At 39.5% G+C, this 23,051-nt stretch overlaps 1 protein-coding gene across 10 annotated transcripts in view; it reads right to left on the bottom strand.

The window, feature by feature from the left end:
• The window catches only part of itpr1b (inositol 1,4,5-trisphosphate receptor, type 1b), a 148,130-nt gene extending 142,642 nt beyond the window's left edge, over positions 1-5,488 (bottom strand). For 7 of the 10 annotated variants that reach the window (XM_031824912.1, XM_031824913.1, XM_031824915.1 and 4 more), the window contains exons 1-2: positions 5,341-5,487; positions 432-545 (exon numbers count right to left, since the gene is read on the bottom strand). In XM_031824912.1, the coding sequence (XP_031680772.1) occupies positions 432-523 (92 nt within the window). In that variant the 5' untranslated portion in view covers positions 524-545; positions 5,341-5,487. Of the gene's footprint in view, positions 1-431; positions 546-5,340 lie in introns of all 10 variants that reach the window. The other 3 variants (XM_031824920.1, XM_031824914.1, XM_031824917.1) reach the window with 1 other exon arrangement.
• Between the last annotated feature and the right edge of the window lie 17,563 nt (positions 5,489-23,051).

Below are 23,051 nucleotides of genomic sequence, written 5' to 3'. Positions count from 1 at the left end.
CCACGATGTTTCTTCCATAAGAATGGAATTAGCACGGATTTATTCTGCTAATAACATTGGGGGAGCAAACATGATTAAACTTGTGAAGTAAAAGCCATGACTCAGACTAAGCAATTAACTATAAATCCCTCCATTATTCTACGTTATCACCTTGGCTGTAGATCCAGCTGTCTCCCTGGCTTCAAACACCAATAAGGTTCATATTTCCACTGGTACCGAGATCTGTCTGTGTATTTGCATGCGTACATGTGCACAGACTGGTGTCTGATCTTGGCTGTGTACTGTACTGTGACAGACATGAGTCTATGGGCATGCATCTATTCAATTAAAGATCATGTTTTTCATGAATATCAGTGGGGTTTCAATGAGAATTCAAGTTGAGAGGGATGGGATTCATATGCAGCTGTAAAACAGTAGGCAGACAGACATACCCTAAAGTGCTGATAAATCCACTGGTGGAGCCCTCCGCATAGAGGGAGCAGATGTCGCCTATGTGGAGGAAACTGGACATCTTGTCCGACATGTTGCCTCACCCAGGACCGTGCCTGGAAAAGATGGAACAGACAAGAGTTAGCATGACAAATAAACCACACAGATGTACAGTCATTTACACTGATAAATACTGCATATTTAATTGTATATTATGTATTAAATAACCTATACCTCTATTACCGTGTAATTACAACATTGCTACTATAGTAACTACAGTGTAGTTACATAGGTATAATGGCAACATAAGGTAAAGTGTTGCCAAACATGTGTGCGAATGGATATGTATTGGATTTGTACAGTGTGGAGAATGGGAAGTAAGCATTGCTATTGTATGCCAAGATATGGCCCATGTTTACATATTAAACAATCAAACAAACAGTTTGGTGCATGCTGTGTGTATTTGTGTGTCGAGATAGGCGAACGAAGGGTGTCAACTAGAGGTCGACAGAGTAATGGGTATGGCTGATTAATTTGGGCCGATTTCAAGTTTTCATAATAATCGGAAATCAGTATTTTTGGGCGCCGATTTGCCGATTTTTAATTTTTTATACTTTTATTTAACTAGGCAAGTCGGTTAAGAACACATTCTTATTTTCAATGACGGCATAGGAACGGTGGGTTTAACTGCCTTGTTCAGGGGCAGAACGACAGATTTTCAACTTGTCAGCTCGGGCGATCCACTCTTGCAACCTTACAGTTAACTAGTCCAACGCAATAACGACCTGCCTCTCTCTCGTTGCACTCCACAAGGAGACTGCCTGTTACGTGAATGCAGTAAGCCAAGGTAAGTTGCTAGCTAGCATTAAACTTGTCTTATAAAAACAATCAATCATAATCACTAGTTAACTACACATGGTTGATGATATTACTGGAAATTATCTAGCGTGTCCTGCGTTACATATAATCTGACTGAGCATACAAGTATCTAAGTATCTGACTGAGCAGTGGTAGGCATAAGCAGGCGCGTAAACATTAATTCAAACAGCACTTTCTTACGTTTTCCCAGCAGCTCTTCGTTGTATGTCAAGCATTGCGCTGTTTATGACTTCAAGCCTATCAACTCCCGAGATGAGGCTGGTCTAACCGAAGTGAAATGGCTAGCTAGTTAGCGCGCGCTAATAGCGTTTCAAACGTCACTCGCTCTGAGCCTTCTAGTAGTTGTTCCCCTTACTCTGCATGGGTAACGCTGCTTCGATGGTGGCTGTTGTCATTGTGTTGCTGGTTCGAGCCCAGGGAGGAGCGAGGAGAGGGACGGAAGCTACTGTATACTGTTACACCGGCAATACTAAAGTGCCTCTAAGAACATCCAATAGTCAAAGTATAATGAAATACAAATGGTATAGAGGGGAATAGTCCTATAATTCCTATAATAACTACAACCTAAAACTTCTTACCTGGGAATATTGAAGACTCATGTTAAAAGGAACCACAGGCTTTCATATGTTCTCATGTTCTGAGCAAGGAACTGAAACGTTAGCTTTCTTACATAGCACATATTGCACTTTTACGTTCTTCTCCAACATTTTGTTTTTGCCTTATTTAAACCAAATTGAACATGTTTCATTATTTACTTGAGGCTAAATTGATTTTATTGATCTATTATATTAAGTTAAAATCAGAGTTCATTCAGTATTGTTGTAATTGTCATTATTACAAATAAATAAATAAAAACCGTCCGATTAATCGGTATCGGCTTTTTTGGTCCTCCGATAATCGGTATAGGCTTGAAAAATCATAATCGTTCGACCTCTAGTGTCAACACAGCCAAATCTTTCACACACAATGCAGTACAGAGCAAGAATTGAATAAGGGTCATTCCATTTGAATTCAATCACTTTCTGACTGCACTCCATTTGATTCCAGCAAAACCTTCCATAATTGATTGCCCATGGTAGACGTGGTCAGAAAGTAACCTTTTGGACCTGAATGCCAAAGCATTCAGGAGATGGAGGTGCTCAAAGTTGACCCTAACATGAGACATCAATGTCTACATCACTGAAAAATATAAATGGTTGAGATGTATATTATTTGAAAGCTCACAAAAAGGGTTGGTAAATTTCATAATTTCTATATTAAAAATATATATTTTATGTCAATTACTCAAACACGTGAATAACGATATTGTTCATGTTCATATACACTGAGTGGACAAAACAAAAAGGAACATATTCCTAATATTGAGTTTCACCCCCTTTTGCCCTCTGAACAGTCTCAATTTGTTGGGCATGGACACTACAAGGTGTCGAAAGCATTCCACAGGGATGTTGGCCCATGTTGACTCTAATGCTTCCAACAGTTGTGTCAAGTTGGCTGGATGTCCTTTGGATGGTGGACCATTCTTGACACACGAGAAACTGATGAGTGTGAAAATCCCAGCAGCGTTGCAGTTCTTGACACACACAAATTGGGGCGCCTGGCACCTACCAACATACCCCGTTCAAAACAAATTAAATATTGTCTTTCCCATTCACCCTCTGAATGGCACACATACACAATCCATGCCTCAATTGTCTCAAAGCTTAAAAATCCTTATTTAACCTGTATCCTCCCCTTCTACACGGATTGAAGTGGATTTAACAGATGACATCAATACGGGATCATAGCTTTCATCCGGATGAATCTGGTCACTCAATGTCATGGAAAGAGCAGGTGTCTTTAATGTTTTGTACGCTCAGTGTATGTAGATCAGACTCGATCTTACATCGTCTGAGGTGTTTGTGATGTGCACACCATCGGTTGAGACACAGTATACTATTGAATACAGGGTGGGTGTCATGTGGCTTATAACTGTACTAAAATAAAAATACAATTAAAATGTAAACTTTCAAGTGCTACCACAAAGCTGGTTGGAGCTCCACACATGATAGAATGTTGACTTGAGTGGGAATATCTATTGTTTTAAATTAAACTGTCAATCTTCCATAGGAAACGTATTGAAATCATAGAAATATAGATAATAGAACAGACATTCCTATGGAAGTCAGCCATCTTTCTGGTAGTAACTGGAAGTTGCAATTTCAATTCAATTTCAATTTAAATAGAGTACCAGCTAAATTGCAGTGGTCTGAAGGGATAGGTCCATTCTCAGAATTCTGTTTCTATGATTGAAATGACACGCACCCTGTATTCAAGAGCATGCATGGCTGGCACAACACAAACACCTCAGATGATGTAAAATAGGGTCTAAGTTACAACATGTGAAAATGAGATGAATTTGAGTTTACAATTTTTTTTAAATATTTGACGTGATGAAGACATGGACGTCTCATTGTGGGGTAGGGTATGTAAAATGGGTCAACTTTAGGTGCTTCTATCTCCTGATTGTTTGGGTATTCTGGTCCAAAATGTAACTTTCAGACCACTTCTACCATGGGCAAACATGTATGTAAGGTTTCGTTCAAATCAAAAGAGGTGCAGTCAAAAAGTGATTGAAATCATTATGGAAACAGTGTGTACCAATGAATGCGGCCCTGAGAAAAACTGGTCAGAGCACAGGGCCAAAGTCACGACATACTGATTGCAGTGACACTCTACCACTTCTGTTGAGAACCTCTGACTGACAGTTAAGAATTCGATGCTACATTCAAATTAACAAACCTGAACAGAAAAACATATTGGATGAAATGCATTAATAGGTGACGTTTGTTATACTATGCACTACAAGACACCATATAACCTCTGAACTAGAGCTGGTGTAATCTAAATTGTCTTTGCTTTCATTATCTGTTTAACATTTACATATCCCTGGGCTTTTGCATGGGGCGATAGTCCATTACAGTAGTAATTTAGGACAGAGGTCCTCTTGTACATCACATTTGTTTTAGGTCAATTTGACTTGATCATAAATTGTTTCAAATGATAGTGTTCAACAACCAACACAGCTCATGCAGATAGCTGCGAAGTGAGTGATAGCCCACAGAGGCTATATGAACGAAAACTCAAAGAAAATATAAGCCTATTTTAAAACTCTACATTCACAAGCACACTCATCTTTATGGAACACATTGACAAACCTACAACTCTAATTCCCAGAAGTGTCCAAATGGAAATGTCTGTAGACCTATCCATTAGTAATAATAATTCCTGTCCAAATCCCCAGTGAAAAACACTTGTTTGTAAACATGCAGCGCACCTCGTCATCAACATCCCCAATTTAAACCTCATCCAAACAGACGCAAATACTATAGCCATCTACAATGTGGCAATAGGTCTATCTGACTCCATCAGAAACAACCATCTGACAATTATATTTTACTGTTGCATGGCTTGTTTACCTACGCTGTCATTGATGTAGGCAACAATTGCTTGAGATAGGCTTCTGAATCATCAGGATGAAACTAAATGAATCAATACAGATTAAAAGTTAGACTAATCCTACATTTACTCTAACACTAATCCCAAACATTAGATTTGTTTGACAATGACTATATTGATACATTGTAATTACAATGTTGGGCTACGTTGCCAGTCTTTGCCTGCTTGCTAGGATACATGGTTACATCCTGAGTGAAGCTGTCAAATGCAACGGAGTCGCATAAACCACACATTTACCGCTTGGTTACATTGTGTCAGTATTGCCCACAGCTGCCATGTCACTTTGAGTCTAAAACACTCTGAAATTTTGACGTCTTAAATTTCAGGTTTAATTCTACTATACAGGCCCATTTTGGTGAACTTGAAATGCAATGCAATAAAAACGGTAGAAGCCGTAGCCTACTAACGTTAGGTCGAGGTAGGCTAGCTACAACTTATGGGTTAGCCGTACTGTACTTCCTTGACAATTGACGTTTGATGAGGATGCTCCTCGCAAAACTAAGATACAGGATGAGGATGTGCATAGGATTTTACCTTCACAAAAGGAAGAATGCGACGAAAATAGAAGAGATTCAGGAAGGATCAGCAAACGTGAATTTCTACTGCGCTGTCCTCGTTTAATTCCATGATAGCCGGCTGACACTCCAGTGAGAACACCACGTCTCTGACAGCTGAATTTGTCCTCAGCGGCAATCCCCTTCTTACCTCCTCCACATGCACTTTGAAGAAACGCCCCTTTCGCTATATATATATATATATATATATATATATATATATATATACTGTATATATATATTTGGACACACCTACTCATTAATTTTTCTTTATTTTTTAACACTGAAACATCAAAACTATAAAACAACACATATGGAATCATGTCGTAACCAAAAAAGTGTTAAACAAATCAAAATAGATTTTAGATTTTAGATTCTTCAAAGTAGCCGCCCATTGCCTTTATGACAGCTTTGCACACTGTTGGCATTCTCTCAACCAGCTTCACCTGGAATGCTTTTCCAACAGTCTTGAAGGAGTTCCCACATATGCTGAGCAGTTGTTGGCTGCTTTTCCTTCACTCTATGTACTCTGCGGTCCAACTCATCCCAATCCATCTTAATTGGGTTGAGGTAGGTTGATTGTGGAGGCCAGGTAATCTGATGCAGCACTCCATCACTCCTTCTTGGTCAAATAGCCCTTACACAGCATGTACAGTAGGTGTGTTGGTTCATTGTCCTGTTAAAAAAACAAATTATATTCCCACTAAGCATAAACCAGATGGGATGGCAGAATGCTTAGGTAGCCATACTGGTTAAAACCTTTTAGGACCCTTTTTTTTCAATTTCCACTGATGTGCCCAAAGTAAACTGACTGTTGCTCAGGCCCTGAAGCCAGGATATGCATATAACTGGAAAGAAAACACTTTGAAGTTTGTAGAAATTTTAAAATAATGTAGGAGACTATAACACAATAGATATGGTAGGAGAAAATCCAAAGAAAAACCAACCAGAATTTTTTGGGGGAGAGACTATGCTCTTACAATGGAAAGTATAGGGGCATACTTAATTGTAGCTCCCGTGATGCAATTCCTATGGCTTCCACAGGGTGTCAGCAGTCTATGTTCAAAGTTTCAGGCTTGTAACTTCCAAAACAAATAAGAAATATTAGTTTTAGTACAGGGACACATTCTTGGAAATGTGTGTTTGGGCGCGCCATGATGACAAGATGCACCTGCTAAAATTGGTTTCCTATTGAACATACTTCTTTCCATAAGAAATATTATAGTTTGATTACATTTTAGGGTATCTGAGGAGTAAATAGAAACGTATTTTGACTTGTTGAAACAAAGTCTAGGGGTAGATTTTCCGATGAATTTTCTCTGCATTTAAAAAAAGAGGATTAACCAAATCGATGGCAATAAATAAACAGACTTTTTGGGATATAAAGAAGGATTTGATCTAACAAAAAAATGTTTTAGCTGGAACCCTTTGGATGACAAATCAGAGGAAGATTTTTTAAAAGTAAGTGAATATTTAATAGCTATTTGTGAATTTATGAAACCTGTGCCGGTGGAAAAATATTTTGATGTGGGGCGCCGTCCTCAGACAATCGCATGGCATGTTTTCTATGTAATAGTTACTGTAAATCAGACAGTGCAGTTAGATTAAGAATGTAAGCTTTCAACCAATATAAAACTCTTCTATGTACCTAAATGTTTAATATCCATAATTTTTATGATTATTTATTGAATTGCGCACCTTCCAGTTTCACCGGAAGTTGTCCTGCTAGGGGGACGCCAATCCCTGAGAGGTTTTAAGTGTGCCTTGAATTCTAAATAAATCACAGACAGTGTCACCAGCAAAGCACCCCCACAGCATCACACCTCCTCCTCCATGCTTCACAGTGGGAACTACACATGCGGAGATCATCCGTTCACCTACTCTGCGTGCCATAAAGACACAGTGGTGGGAAACAAAAATCTAAAATTCAGATTTCCACCGGTCTAATGTCCATCTTCTTATTGGTGTCTTATAATAGTGGTTTCTTTGCAGCAATTCAACCATGAAGGCCTGATTCATGCAGTCTCTGAAAAGTTGATGTTGAGATGTGTCTGTTACTTGAACTCTGTGAAGCATTTATTTGGGCTGCAATTGCTGAGGCTGGTAACACTAATGAACTTATCCTCTGCAGCAGAGGTAACTCTGGGTCTTCCTTTCCCGTGGCAGTCCTCATGAGAGCCAGTTTCATCATAGCTCTTAATAGTTTTTGCGACTGCACTTGAAGAAACTTTAAAAGTTCTTGAAATGTTCTGTATTGACTGACCTTCATGTCTTAAAGTAATGATGGACTGTTGTTTCTCTTTGCTTATTTGAGCTGTTCCATAACATGTACTTGGTCTTTTACCAAATAGGGCTATCTTCTGTATACCACCCCTACCTTGTCACAACACAACTGATTGGCTCAAACGCATTAAGAAGACAAATTCCACAAATTAACTTTCAACAAGGCACACCTGTGAAATGCGTTCCAGGTGACTACCTCATGAAGCTGGTTGAGAGAATGCCAAGAGTGTGCAAAACTTTCTTCAAGGCAAAGAGTGGCTACTTTCAAGAATCTGAAATATAAAATATATTTTCATTTGCTTAACACTTTAATTGGTTACTACATGATTACATGTGTGTTGTTTCATAGTTTTGATGTCGACACTAGTATTCTACAATGTAGAAAAAAGTAAAAATAAAGAAAAACCATGGAATGAGTAGGTGTGTCCAAACTTTTGACTGGTACTGTATATATAGTGCAGCAGTTGTGTTTTGGAAATGTTGTTCCAATGAGAAAACTGTTCTTATGCACCACTGACCTATTCCTTTCCAGTCTATGGCACTGGGAGCCATTAAATGATATTGACGTTGAAGTTCATGATATGCCAATAAAGATAGACTTATGTTTAGAGCTGTTTTATAATTGCTGTGTTGATAATTTTTTTGCTTGAAAGTGTATTAGGCCTACTATTATAAACTTTGACACTATGAATAACTTTGTAGGCTAAAGTGTGTCATTATGGATGAACAATTAATTTAAAGTGCAGTCTCTATTTGGGAGTGATTTGTCCAAAGACATTTTTACCAAATGTTTCATGTGAGGTGACAGTACAGAATGTCACCTTTTGTCACGTTCGTTTTAACGAGGAGACCAAGGCGCAGCATGATGTGAATACATTCTTCTTTAATAAAAGGAAGAACACTAAACAAACTATACAAAACAATAAAGCGAACATGAAGCTATAAACAACTAGTGCTGACATGCAACTATACATAGACAATAACCCACGAAATACCCAAGGAATATGGCTACGTAAATATGGTCCCCAATCAGAGACAACGATAAACAGCTGCCTCTGATTGAGAACCAATATAGGCAACCATAGGCATAAAAACACCTAGACTAGAACAACCCCATAAACATACAAAAACCCTAGACAGGCAAAAAACACATATATCACCCTTGTCACACCCTGACCTAACCAAAATAATAAAGAAAACAAAGAATACTAAGGTCAGAGCGTGACATCTTTATTTCAGGGTATATTCACACATTTATTTTTAACGTTTAAAAATGATATTACTATCTGTATCTAGTCCCCCTATTTGAAGAAGTTTTATTTTTTATACAGTTGAAGTCTGAAGTTTACATACACCTAGGTTGTAGTCATTTAATCTCATTTTTCAACCATTCCACAAATGTCTTGTTAACAAACTACAGTTATGGCAAGTCGGTTAGGACATCTACTTTGTGCATGACACAAGTAATTTTTCCAACAATTGTATACAGACAGATCATTTCACTTATAATTCACTGTATCACAATTCTTGTGGGTCAGAAGTTTACATACACTAAGTTAACTGTGCCTTTAAACAGCTTGGAAAATTCCAGAAAATGATATCATGGCTTTAGAAGCTTCTGATAGGCTAATTGACATCATTTGAGTCAATTGGAGGTGTACCTGTGGATGATGTATTTCAAGGTCTACCTTCAACCTCAGTGACTCTTTGCTTGACATCGTTGGAAAATCAAAAGAAATCAGCCAAGACCTCAGAAAAAAAATTGTAGACCTCCACAAGTCTGGTTCATCATTGGAGCAATTTCCAAACGCCTGAAGGTACCACATTAAATCTGTACTAACAATAGTAAGCAAGTATAAACACCATGGGACCACGCAGCCGTCATACCGCTCTGGAAGGAGACGTGTTCTGTCACCTAGAGATGAACATACTTTGGTGCGAAAAGTGCAAATGAATCCCAGAACAAAAGTAAAGGACGTTGTGAAGATGCTGTATGAAACAGGTACAAAAGCATCTATTTCCACAGTAAAACAAGTCCTATATTGAAACCTGAAAGTCCACGCAGCAAGGAAGAAGCCACTGCTTCAAAACCCCCATAAAAAAAGCCAGACTATGGTTTGCAACTGCATCATACTTTTTGGAGAAATGTCCTCTGGTCTGATGAAACAAAAATATAACTTTTGGGCCATAATGACCATCGTTATGTTTGTTGGAAAAAGGGGGAGGCTTGCAAGCCGAAGAACACCATCCCAACCGTGAAGCACGGGGGTGGCAGCATCATGTTGTGGGGGTGATTTGCTGCAGGAAGGACTGGCGCACTTCACAAAATAGATGGCATCATGAGAAGGGGAAATTGTGTGGATATATTGAAGCAACATCTCAAGACATTATTTAGGTTAAAGCTTGGTTGCAAATGGGTCTTCCAAATGGACAATGACCCCAAGCATACTACCAAAGTTGTGGTAAAATGGCCTAAGGACAACAAAGTCAAGGTATTGGATCACAAAGCCCTGACCTCAATCCTATAGAAAATGTATGGGTCTGCAAGCAAGGAGGCCTACAAACCTGACTCAGTTACACCAACTCTGCCAGGAGGAATGGGCCAAAGCTTGTGGGATGCTCGTGGAAGGCTACCTGAAACATTTGACACAAGTTAAACAATTTAAAGGCAATGCTACCAAATACTAATTGAGTGTATGTAAACCTCTAACCCACTGGGAATGTGATGAAAGAAATAAAATATGGAATAAATCATTCTCTCTACTATTACTCTAACATTTCACATTCTTAAAATAATGTGATGATCCTAACTGACCTAAAACAGGGAATTTTTACTAGGATTAAATGTCAGGAATTATGAAAACTGAGTTTAAATGTTTTTGGCTATGGTGTATGTAAACTTACGACCTCAATTGTAAATAATTTGGACAAATTCACTTATAGTGTATTAAAGTACTTAAAAGTTCAGCATTTGTTCCCATATTCCTAGCATGCATTGAATGCATCATGCTTGTGACTCTACAAACTTGTTGGATCCTTTTGCAGTTTGTATTGGTTGTGTTTCGGATTATGTTTTTCCCAGCAGGAACTGAATGGTGAATAATGTATCTTGTCATTTATGATTCACTTTTATTTAAGAAAAAAAATGAATATGTATCTGAACACTTCAACATGAATGTGGATGCTACCATAACTATTAATAATCATGAAGAAATCGTGAATAATGATGAGTAAGAAAGTTACAAAGATCATACACCCCCCAAAAATGCTACATTCCCATGATTGGTAATGGTAAGTGACTAGCCATCTTCAAATGGGGGGGGACTACATACATAAAGTGCTTTCATTTCTAAATAGTAAAACAGATATGTATGAAAATACCCTCAAATAAAAGTTTACCTTCTGCACTGTCGCCTCATCACATTTGATCTGAAATTCTAAATCCTGCAGTATATAGCCAACTCAACTTTAACTTTACTGTCCAAATAGATATGAAAGGTATGTGGGTGTACAGCATCAGAATAAATAGCATCAGAATAGCAACAGAAAAATAGCTTAAAAACTGTTCCTGAACTAGCTCATTGTCACGCCCTGGCCTTAGTATTTTGTGTTTTCTTTATTATTGTGGTTAGGCCAGGGTGTGACATGGGTGATTATGTTTTTTTTTGTCTAGGGGTTTTGTAGATTGATGGGGTTGTGTGTAGTATAGTATTCTAAGTAAGTCTATGGTTGCCTAGAGTGGTTCTCAATCAGAGGCAGGTGTTTATCGTTGTCTCTGATTGGGAACCATATTTAGGCAGCCATATTCTTTGGGTATTTCGTGGGTGATTGTTCCTGTCTCTGTATTTGTTGAACCAGTTAGGACTGGTGTCGGTTTTCACATTACGTTCTTGTAAATTAGAATATGTGGACATCTATAAGTACCTAGGTGTCTGGCTAGACTGTAAACTCTCCTTCCAGACTCATATCAAACATCTCCAATCTAAAATCAAATCTAGAGTCGGGTTTCTATTCCGCAACAAAGCATCCTTCACTCACGCCGCCAAACTTACCCTAGTAAAACTGACTATCCTACCGATCCTCGACTTCGGCGATGTCATCTACAAAATAACTTCCAACACTCTACTCAGCAAGCTGGATGCAGTTTATCACAGTGCCATCCGTTTTGTTACTAAAGCACCTTATACCACCCACCACTGCGACCTGTATGCTCTAGTCGGCTGGCCCTCGCTACATATTTGTCGCCAGACCCACTGGCTCCAAGTCATCTACAAGTCCATGCTAGGTAAAGCTCCGCCTTATCTCAGTTCACTGGTCACGATGGCAACACCCACCCGTAGCATGCGCTCCAGCAGGTGTATCTCACTGATCATCCCTAAAGCCAACACCTCATTTGGCCGCCTTTCGTTCCAGTTTTCTGCTGCCTGTGACTGGAGCGAATTGCAAAAATCGCTGAAGTTGGAGACTTTTATCTCCTTCACCAACTTCAAACATCTGCTATCTGAGCAGCTAACTGATCGCTGCAGCTGTACATAGTCTATCGGTAAATAGCCCACCCAATTTTACCTACCTCTTCCCCATACTGTTTATATTTATTTACTTTTCTGCTCTTTTGCACACCAATATCTCTACCTGTACATGACCATCTGATCATTTATCACTCCAGTGTTAATCTGCAAAATTGTAATTATTCACCTACCTCCTCATGCCATTTGCACACAATGTATATAGACTCTCTTTTTTTTCTTTTTTTTCTACTGTTTTATTGACTTGTTAATTGTTTACTCCATGTGTAACTCTGTGTTGTTGTCTGTTCACACTGCTATGCTTTATCTTGGCCAGGTCGCAGTTGCAAATGAGAACTTGTTCTCAACTAGCCTACCTGGTTAAATAAAGGTGAAATAAAAAAAATAAAAAAAATAAATTAATTGTTCGTATTTTCATATTTCATTAAAGATGTTTATGAATAACCACGCTGCATTTTGGTCCTCCTCTCTTTCACCGTAACACTCATAAGCTAGTGTAGTAATGGACAAAACAGCTGACATGTCACATGACATTGCTTTTACCATGCACATGATGACGATGGAGGATAAAATCCCTGAGATTTAGTGATGTTTTTATAGGATATAACTGTGTATAATAGGTTGGTTGCCATGTTCAAAACAGAAATGTCCAAAACATACACTCTCCCTTATAGTGAGGCCTCATGCTGTGCATGTCGGTCTTGGAAGGGAAATGAGAGAAGCCCAGCGTTTGTGTGGACAACCTGCTGTCAAAAACACCACTGTCACAAACTCTTCAATCAATTAGATTTTCTGAATAGGATTCAACCGGGTCAGACACCTCAACAATTTACCGGGGTCAGACACCTCAACAATTGAGGCTGGATGGTTTATTCCCTCTAGGCTGTTGTTCACACAGGAAAATATCATTATTCCTAGCCGTGGATGGAATATCCTGAAGACGCAACTGTATTGTACACATGCTGCAACTTAGAGAGCCTCTAGTGTTCTGAAGTGATCCTTCAGCTGAGGTGGACAATGAACATCAACAACCAAAGGCATGAATGTACATTTGGTTATGGTATGCTAATTTAGTTTCTGTCCTCTCTGTCTCTCAACTAGCGAATAAACTCTGTCTTTGATTTCAAGTTTTGTAGCTCTGACCTGGTGTGAGTGATCTACTTTATTTTCATTTGCCCCATTAAAATCTTGTCTTTCCATTTTTTTTCCTGCTGGAGTTGGAACACAGACTCGTCAATGTACTCAGGATTAAACATGAAAAAACATTGAAGCTACTAAAACACCTCCCAGATGAATTGAATAAATTGAAGTGATCCCCTGACTGTTTCAAGACCCCACTTACGCAACTGTTGATTTTCCAATAAAAATAACTTTAAGATCACTTAATAAACAGTAAATACCACTTTTTGAGATTGTTTTACCTCCCACTGGAATTCAGTAGCCCACAAAAAGTATCTGTTGAAACGCTTTTAATATTGTCCATCAAGTTTTCTTAGAATGGATGTCTTAACGATAAGGTGCATTAGTTATTTATGTCAGCATTTTGACATATAATTAGATATCACACCACTTAAGTCCATTTTCTCATCTGGCCTGTGATATTTCCATTACTATATTATTACCATGTATTTAAGCACAAACACACCCGCACATGCATGTATGCACTCCCGCATGCACGCACACACACATGCGTACACACACTCACGGCTCAGTATCTTCAAATCTTGTTCATAGAGCATGTTAACTTGAAAACTGCAGGTTCTAAAGGGATAATGATTCAGGTTCAGCATCTGTGAGAGTGCCAGTGTATCTGTTACCCTATGAGAGCTGTTCCCTCAGGTTTCTCCCTTTCCCTTTCCCACATTCACCCACCTCACACTCCGCTTTCGCTTAGTGCTCAATAAGGAGGCCTTTGAGATGTAAACGTTTGCAGATCGATACAATATATAAACGTTTTAGCGGATGCTTTGAAGATAATTTAAACCCTTTGTGGTACACCTTACTGTAGTGTCACTTTGATCAGTGTGACTCGTGTATTAATGGTGTTTACCTCCACCAAATTAATTTGGAGTGTCTCTTTGATACAGTTGAAGGCATGATAAGAGTAATAGTCCTGAAGGGACTGCGGTCTCCGTGCACTGCAGGTTGTACTTGAGTTGCTACACTGCATAATAAAAATGTATTAGTCATTGCAGAAATATTCAATGTCGATCACACTTGGTCCACCTATTATCCTTCCCTCTTAAGTATTTCTCATGACCTTTTTAAATCATACAGGAGTTGGACGTGATCCCCATGTGAGAGCTTAGTCTGTCAACAATAATACTCCGTCAATGGATGTTGGATGTTGGATGTTTTCCAATATGCATTTTCTCTTCCTTCCCTACCAGTATCCGGAGTCCAGAAGTCAATGACGTCTGACAGAAATCATCATGAGTTGTCAGTTAGGTATACTGAGTACCATCTGGGTTTCACTTCATATTCTTCTATGCCTACATTACCAAACTGAGTGGCTGAGTGGGAGTTTCATAAATTGCTATTGTCCCTATGTCAATACAGTTTGATTTATTCCTGGCAAGTGTACCTTCCTTAGTCATTGAGTGGTTCCCTTCATTCTTAAAAGTCTGAGCCGTGAGTGAGTCAATCTAACCACTACTGTACTTGCTTTTCAATCTTAAATCAAACCTTTTCCCGGAGGTTTCAGCTTTGACTTATTTAGGATTGCAAATTCCCACAGAAATGGCAAACACCTATAAAGTATGTGATGTGCCTTCACTTTAAAAGGCTGGGGAAGAACTGGATTGGTGGTGCGATCTACCAATTTCACTAATTGGGTGTGTTAATGTCACGGCCATCTTCCTGGAAGGAAGAAGTGGACCAAAGCACAGCGTTGTGAGCGTACATTACTTTATTTCTAATGCCGCCAACAAAACAATAAACAATCCAAAACGACCGTGAAGCTTAAGAGGGCTATAGTGCCACTAACAAAGTCAACTTCCCACAAAGACAGGTGGGAAAAAAGGCTACCTAAGTATGGTTCTCAATCAGAGACAACGATAGACAGCTGTCCCTGATTGAGAACCCTACCCGGCCAAAACATAGAAATACAAATAATAGAATATAGAATACCCAACCCAACTCACACCCTGACCAAACCAAAATAGAGACAATAACAGTATCTCTAAGGTCAGGGTGTGACAGTTAATTGTTTTGGCAACATTTTAGTATCTGTTCCAACTCTGCTATGTCTCTGCCTAAACACTTTTTCAGACAAATGAGCACTCTGATTTCTAAATTTTTATGGAAAGGGAGCCCCCCCCCCCCCCCCAGAGTTCAACTCAATACTTTGTGCAGACCGTACTCAAAGGGTGGTCTTTCTGTGCTCGATTTTAGGATTTATTACTGGGCATCGCAACTGAAGGCAATATGGGTGTGGCAGGACACCAGTACTGATCCACTGGCTTGGAGGCATTTAGTAGCTCCATAAATAAGTACAGCCTCGAGTCTTCTTGGGTATGATGCTACAAGCTTTGCACACCTGTATTTGGGGTTTCTCCAAATATTCTCTGCAGATCCTCTCAAGCTCTGCCAGGTTGGATGAGGAGCGTCGCTGCACAGCTATTTTCAGGTCTCTCCAGAGATGTTTGATCATGTTCAAGTCTGGGCTCTGGCTGGGCCACTCAAGGACATTCAGAGACTTGTCCCCAAGCCACTCCTGCATTGTCTTGACTGTGTGCTTAGGGTTGTTGTCTTATTGGAAGGTGAACCTTCGCCCCAGTCTGAGGTCCTGAGTGCTCTGGAGCAGGTGTTCATCAAGGATGTCTCTGTACTTTGCTCCGATCATCTTTCCATCGATCCTGACTAGTCTCCCAGTCCCTGCTGCTGAAAATCATCCCTACAGTATGATTCTGCCACCACCATGCTTCACCGTAGGGATGGTGCCAGGTTTCCTCCAGACGTGACACTTGGCATTCAGGCCAAAGAGTTCAATCTTGGTTTCATCAGACCAGAGAATATCATTTCTCATGGTCTGAGAGTCCTTTAGGTGCCTTTTGCCAAACTCCAAACGGGCTGTCATGTGCCTTGTACTGAGTGGCAGGATGCACCTGAGCTTAATTTAGAGTCTCGTAGGGTCTGAAAATGTGTGTAAATAAGGAATTTCTACCAAATAAAAACCAAATATCAACATTTAAAGTAGGTGTATCTAATCCTTTGATAGTTTCATCTGATTCACTGGCTTAGTCCTGTTCTTTAGTTGTCAAAAGGTTAATTAGCTATTTACCGTATTTCAAAAGTGTTAGTGTATTTCAAAGTGTTGTCCACACAACCAAATATCAACATTTAAAGGAGATGTACAGTTTTTTTGTGCTGCTGACTTGGTCTTTTTTTAATTCCAGTTTGTCTACAAATGAATAATTGATATATCTCCATCTCAACCAAAAATCTAAATTAAAGAATAGGACTAGTTGATTTAGTCCTATACTTCTATTTTCTTCGAGATGGAGACGTGAATCCAAAATATTAATTATTAATTAACTTACATTTGAAATCAATCAAAGTTTGAAACCCTTTGACTATATTTGTTGTTTCTTTTTAGTTGGACCCTGGGTTGAATTGAAACAATAGTTGTAAGCCTAAATAGTATCATTGATCATACATGTATGTGACTTATATGTTCGGTTTAACCTTCCCTTTGGAATGACTTCGATAGCAACACTGAATCTATTTAGATATTACAAAATCTCTCAACAATCATTCTCACAATAGCACATTGGTAGTAGTCAGTGACAAATATCAAAGCTAAGCAGATCTTGGTTAAAACACTGAATGGGAGACCAAAGGGATATTGCTAATGTATATTGATCAACACTCCAGTAGGAGATACTGCCCAGCCTACTGTTTTTGTTTTCTGATAGTGGATATAATGTTGAAGATCTGACGTTGTTTCAAAGGCACAAATTCAACATATTTTATACAAGGTTTGTCTATGTTGAAAATTGGTTACCATGATGATATAATTCTGTGGTTGAAATTTCACCCTGAAAACAACAGGATCTCTACACCAGGCAGTGTCAGAGGAAGACGCCCAAAATGGTCAGACTCCAGTCACCCTAGTCATAGACTGTTCTCTCTGCTACCGCACGGTAAGCGGTACCGAAATGACAAGTTTAGGTCCAAAAGTCTCCTTAGGAGCTTCTACCCTCAAGCCATAAACTACTGAACAGTTAATCAATGACTTCCTGGGTTATTTGCATTGACCCCCCCCCATTTTTTTTTACGCTACTGCCACTCGCTGTTTAATATTTATGCATAGTCACTTTACCCCTACCTACATGTACATATTACCTAAATTATCTCAACTAACCTTTACCCCTGCACATTGACTCAGTACCGGTACCCCTTGTATATAGCCTCATTATTGTTATTTTAATGTGTTATTTTTTTAAATATATATTTTCTTTACTGTAGTTTATTTATGTAAATATTTTCTTAACTCTTATTTTTCTTAAAACTGCATTGTTGGTTAAGGGCTTGTAAGTGAGCATTTCACGGTCTACACCTTTTGTATTCGACGCATGTGACAAATACAATTGGATTTGATTTGATTTGATTTGGATGCATTTTTGCAAATCCAATGTGATTTCCACGTCACAATACGTTGACAAATTATGTTGAAACAATGTTGTATTCAACCAGTTTGTGCCCAGTAGGGAGGCTTATTCTTCCCACAGTAGGCCTACACATCTAAACGAAATCAACTAATTGAGACCTTTAACAAACTGTGGGTCATAGACAGGGAGCCGAGCGATTGCGATGACATAAACACTGACAATCTGGCTTGTGGTGGATATGGCCTTTGGGACTTTGGGACATGTGTCTGTTTCTGATAGCATTACTGTTCCTTTCTGTTCTCACAAAAACTACAATGCAAATCTTCTTCATGCACAGAATGTTAAACAGAGAGTAGGTTAACAAAATCTATTGCCCATGCGTGGGTGTGTGTTTCAGAGATTTGAGTGAATGTGCAATCTGCTAAATGATTCAAATGTAAAATATAAATGTTTGTGTGTGTGTGTGTGTGTGTGTGTGTGTGTGTGTGTGTGTGTGTGTGTGTGTGTGTGTGTGTGTGTGTGTGTGTGTGTGTGTGTGTGTGTGTGTGTGTGTGTGTGTGTGTGTGTGTGTCTTTACGGTTTCAAAACCAGTGTGTGTGTCTGACTGTTCCGGCCTGATGCCATTCCTCTGCCAATGTTGTGTGGGTGTAACCATAGATGGTTTTCTTGATTCACAAGCCATGTCAGAGTTTCAGGGTTGCTATTTCTGTGTGGGCCCAGTCTTTAATCTTATCTTAGTATTGATACAAAAATTATGATAGCGGGGGAAAACTCAATTACAACCAAAGAAACAAAGAAAATCTGGAATTGTCTGTGTAGCTAATGCTTGCATTATGAATATAGTGCCTTCAGAAAGTATTCAATCACACCCCTTGACTTTTCCACATTTTGTTGTGCTACAGCCTGAATTTAAAATAGATCCAATTTTGATTTTGTGTCACTGGCCTACACATTGGGTGGGGTCTTCCTTAGCTTAGGCAATATAGTAATGAGGGATAGCGCTAGAGTGTCTGGTAGCTTGCTTGTCACTATAGCATGGCTGAACATATTACAGAGTGGCTCAACTTGGGAAGGAAAGCCTTGTAAAATGCAATGGAAAATCCATCCAGCCCAGGTGCCTTCCCCCTCCCCACACAATGCTAAACAGGGCCTCCCGAATTTCATCAGATGTAATTACCTCTTCCAGATTATCTCTGTCCTCATTAGTCAAGGACTTTAATGTTACTCTATCCAGAAACCCCTGCATCACTTCTGACAAACCTCCTTCAGACATGTAGGTTCTCGTAAATAATCTTGAACGTCAAGTTCACATCATCAGAGCTCAAGACTACAACAGTACTAGGCAATGTAATTGAATCTGTCTCTCTTTGCTTCCTTCCTTCTTATTTGCCAGCCAAGTAGCCCCCTGCCTTATCCCATGTTCGTAATAGTTCTGTTTAAGTCTAGTTAGTGCATTTTATGGTTCACGGGTCATTAAGGTGTTGTATTCAAGCTGTTTCAAGCTGTCCGTTTTTGTTTTGTTAGGTCCTCAAATGTTGTGTAATGAGATATTTATTTATTTCATTTTCAAGAAATTTGCAACATTTTCTAAATACATGTTTTCACTTCGTCATTATGGGGTATTGTGTGTAGATGAGTGAGAAAAATAATAAATTATAATACATTTTGAATTCAGGCTGTAACAAAACAAAATGGAATAAGTCAAGGGGTATGAATACTTTCTGAAGACAATGTAAGTAATAATAAGGTCCCACAGTTGACAGTGCATGCCAGAGCAAAACAAAGCCTTGAGATCGAAGGAATTCCGAGACAGGATTTTTATTGAGGCACAGATCTGGGGAAGGGTACCAACACATTTCTACAGCATTGAAGGTCCCTACGAACAGTGTCTTCCATCGTTTTTAAATGGAAGAAGTTTGGAACCACAAAGACTTCCTGAGCAATCTGGGGAAAAGGGCCTTGGTCAGGGAGGTGACCAAGAAACCGATGGTCACTCTGACCGAGCTCTAGAGTTCTTCTGTGGAAATGGGAGAAGCTACCAGAAGGACAACCATCTCAGCAGCACTCCACTAATTAGGCCTTTATGGTAGAGTGGCCAGACAGATGCCACTCCTCAGTAAAAAGTACATGACAGCCCGCTTGGAGTTTGCCAAAAGGCACCTAAAGTACTCTCAGACCATGAGAAACAAGATTCTCTGGTCTGATGAAACCAATAACTCTTTGGCCTGAATGCCAAGCATCACATCTGGAGGAAACCTGGCACCATCCCTACGGTGAAGCATGGTGGCAGCATCATGCTGTGGGGATGTATTTCAGCGGCAGGGACTGGGAGACTAGTAAGGATTGAGGGAAAGATGAACAGAGAACAGTACAGAGAGATCCTTGATTACAAACCTGCTCCAGAGTGCTCAGGACCTCAGACTGTGGGCGAAGGTTCACCTTCCAACAGGACAACAACTCTAAGCACACAGCCAAGACAACGCAGGAGTGGCTTCAGGACAAGTCTCAATGTCCTTGAGTGGCCCATTCAGAGCCCGGACTTGAACCTGATCGAACATCGCTGGAGAAACCTGTAAAACATCTCTGCAAAAAATGATAAAGCCTTGCGTTCCTTTTTCTTACATTTTTTTCACGCTGTTGGCTGTAGGTGCACTTGATTCAGCAGAATTAGCGCAGTGAAGCCAAAGTGTTCCTATTTTGAACCATTTAATGTGTCTGAAGGTAGAACTCCACCTACCCGGCAGGCCCAGAAAGCAAATCAAGCGCACCTATAGGCCTACCGCTGGCCAATCAGATAGCTCAGATTGTGTCTATACAGTTTCCTCGAGCCACAGACTTTTAAAAAGAAACCTCAAACGCACAGCAAAGTTGATACTGTGAGATTTAAACACTTTTAAAACCATGACCAGAGACTCAACGAATACAGCAAGAAAAGTCTGTGTCCCCAACGAAAGTGAGCGGAGGGACGGAGAGTTGCGTGAAAGGCAGCCTCACCACTGCTCCCTCCCCTCAGACTGACCACCATCGGAAAGCTCGGCATTGCGCATGGTGATCTTAGGCTTGTGTGTGGCTGCTTGGTCATGGAAACCCATTTCATGAAGCTCCCGACGAACAGTTTTTGTGCTAACGTTGCTTCCAGAGGCAGTTTGGAGCTCGGTAGACAAATTATTTTTTACTCGCTATATGCTTCAGTACTTGGTGGTCCAGTTCTATGAGATTGTGTGGTGGCATCCTATGACGGTGCCATGTTGAAGGTCACTGAGCTTTCTTATTAAAGCCTTTCGACTGCCGATGTTTGTCTATGGAGATTGCATGGCTGTGTGCTCGAATTTATACTTAGTCAGCAACGGGTGTGGCTGAAATAGCCGAATCCACTAATTTGAAGTGGTGTCCACATACTTGTGTATTTATATTGTATTAAAAGTCTTATATCAGATTTTTGAAAATATAGTTTCAAAATGGTCTGAAAAGAACAATTGACAGGGCAATTCAAGCCTAGCAAATATACAGTTATAATGTATGAAGCCTATAGCCCACTGCACAAACCTCCAGAACTGTTTTAATTGGTTTATGTGCCTTAAGCTTATATTTTTTAAGCCATGTTTAAAAAACTAAATTGAGTGGTACTGTAGATGTCGACTTGCATTTTGACTCAGAAAGTGATCTTGACTCATAAAAGGTTGGTGACCACTGTTTAACAGTAAGCTACTGTACAGGAAAGCTGGGTCAAGTGTTCTGTTTTTCAAAATGTATCTCATTTCAAGGTAAGTAACCAGCTATATCTTTTCCATCTGTAGGATCAGATCCCAGTGAGACAGAGGAAGAACAGTCATGGCTGGTTGGTTTATTTATCTCAGAAGTACCCCACTCTACTCTAAGCCTTGCCTGCATGGGAGTACTGAGCACTCTCATAGCAACTTCCTCTCCTCCCTGTCCTCTCTTCATTTGCATCCCATCAACCAAGCCGGAAATGTAAAAATAAATGCCAGATTAGGTAGAATGCACCCATTGATAAAATCTGATGTTTCAAATGCTGTTGGCCAGTGTGTTGTAGGACAGCAGCCTGCGGACAGACAGGTTTCTGGGTTTTGAATTTAGTTCCATGCAGATGCGAGAGACAGAAACAGGACAGAAGTTGCTATGAAGAAGTTGGGAGAAAAAAAATATATATAATTTATGTTAAGAAAATGTAGGATGGATACATGAATACAATTTTTTTTATGCCCGGAAGATTCAACATATGGTTGCTTTTAAAATGTCTAACGTCATGTTCTCATGAAGATCACTGCCCTCTCCTCTCTTCAAAGTACATGCCTAGGGTTATTTTATCTAATTTTTGTATTTATTTGGTTCAGTTTCATTTGGGTCCTGCTGTCAAAAGAACAGGAACTGGTGCTGTGCCCTACAGGGTAGAGTTCTTCCTCACTAAAAATAAAATACAATTATGCCATTATAATGGCCTTGCAATCCCCTATGGAAATGTGCTTATTAAACCAGCTACAGAGACATTATAATTAGGCCTAGTGGTTGGTGCTATTACTTCTATTGCTGCTCTCAAAGTGTGAAAAATGATGTTTCCATCTTATGTATTTCTCCACACATTATTCTTTGCAGGAATTTAGAATTTAGTTGCATCTTTGGTCAAAGGAAGTACACAATCCATCACTTCAAGAAGGGGAGATCACATGCTTGATATCATGGGATATTCATTCTGCTCAGTGTTTTGTAGACCAAAATACTAACTCATCTCTTGATTTCAGCATAATAGAGATGTACCAGAACAAATTGTCTACCATTTGGTGTTTGATTCAATTACGTTTAATGATCCAAGAGTGTGAAGACTGTACCAAGGAGCACCTACCTTTGAACAAGGAGAACGTCCAGAGAGCCATGCAGGGGTGATGATGAACTCACCTATTTAACCCACAGAACCCCTTTTAACCCTGTTTCAGTAATACCCTTTAACAGCAGGTAATCTCTTTGGATCCAGTCTGGCGACGAACCAGACAGAGCTACTGACATGCTTTCACTTCCATGTTTATACATACTATACACGTACGTGTCTGTCTTACTCTCCCGCTGTATATGTTTTCCATGAATAAACAGATTACATTTCTTTTAACAAAAAAGGGACAATTCAACTCAAATGAATGTGTGCAAAAATCAGACAGCGATGTTCCATTGACTCACCAGACATGTTGTACTATCAGAGATTGTCACTGACTGTAGCGGTGAGAGAGAACATTGGTAATAGGATTGTTACAGCTTAG

The sequence above is a fragment of the Oncorhynchus kisutch genome, linkage group LG5, assembly GCF_002021735.2.
Source record: "Oncorhynchus kisutch isolate 150728-3 linkage group LG5, Okis_V2, whole genome shotgun sequence".
Classification (NCBI taxonomy): domain Eukaryota; kingdom Metazoa; phylum Chordata; class Actinopteri; order Salmoniformes; family Salmonidae; genus Oncorhynchus; species Oncorhynchus kisutch.
Note: the sequence above shows the minus strand (reverse complement) of the source record. Positions and strands in the feature narration are given on the sequence as shown.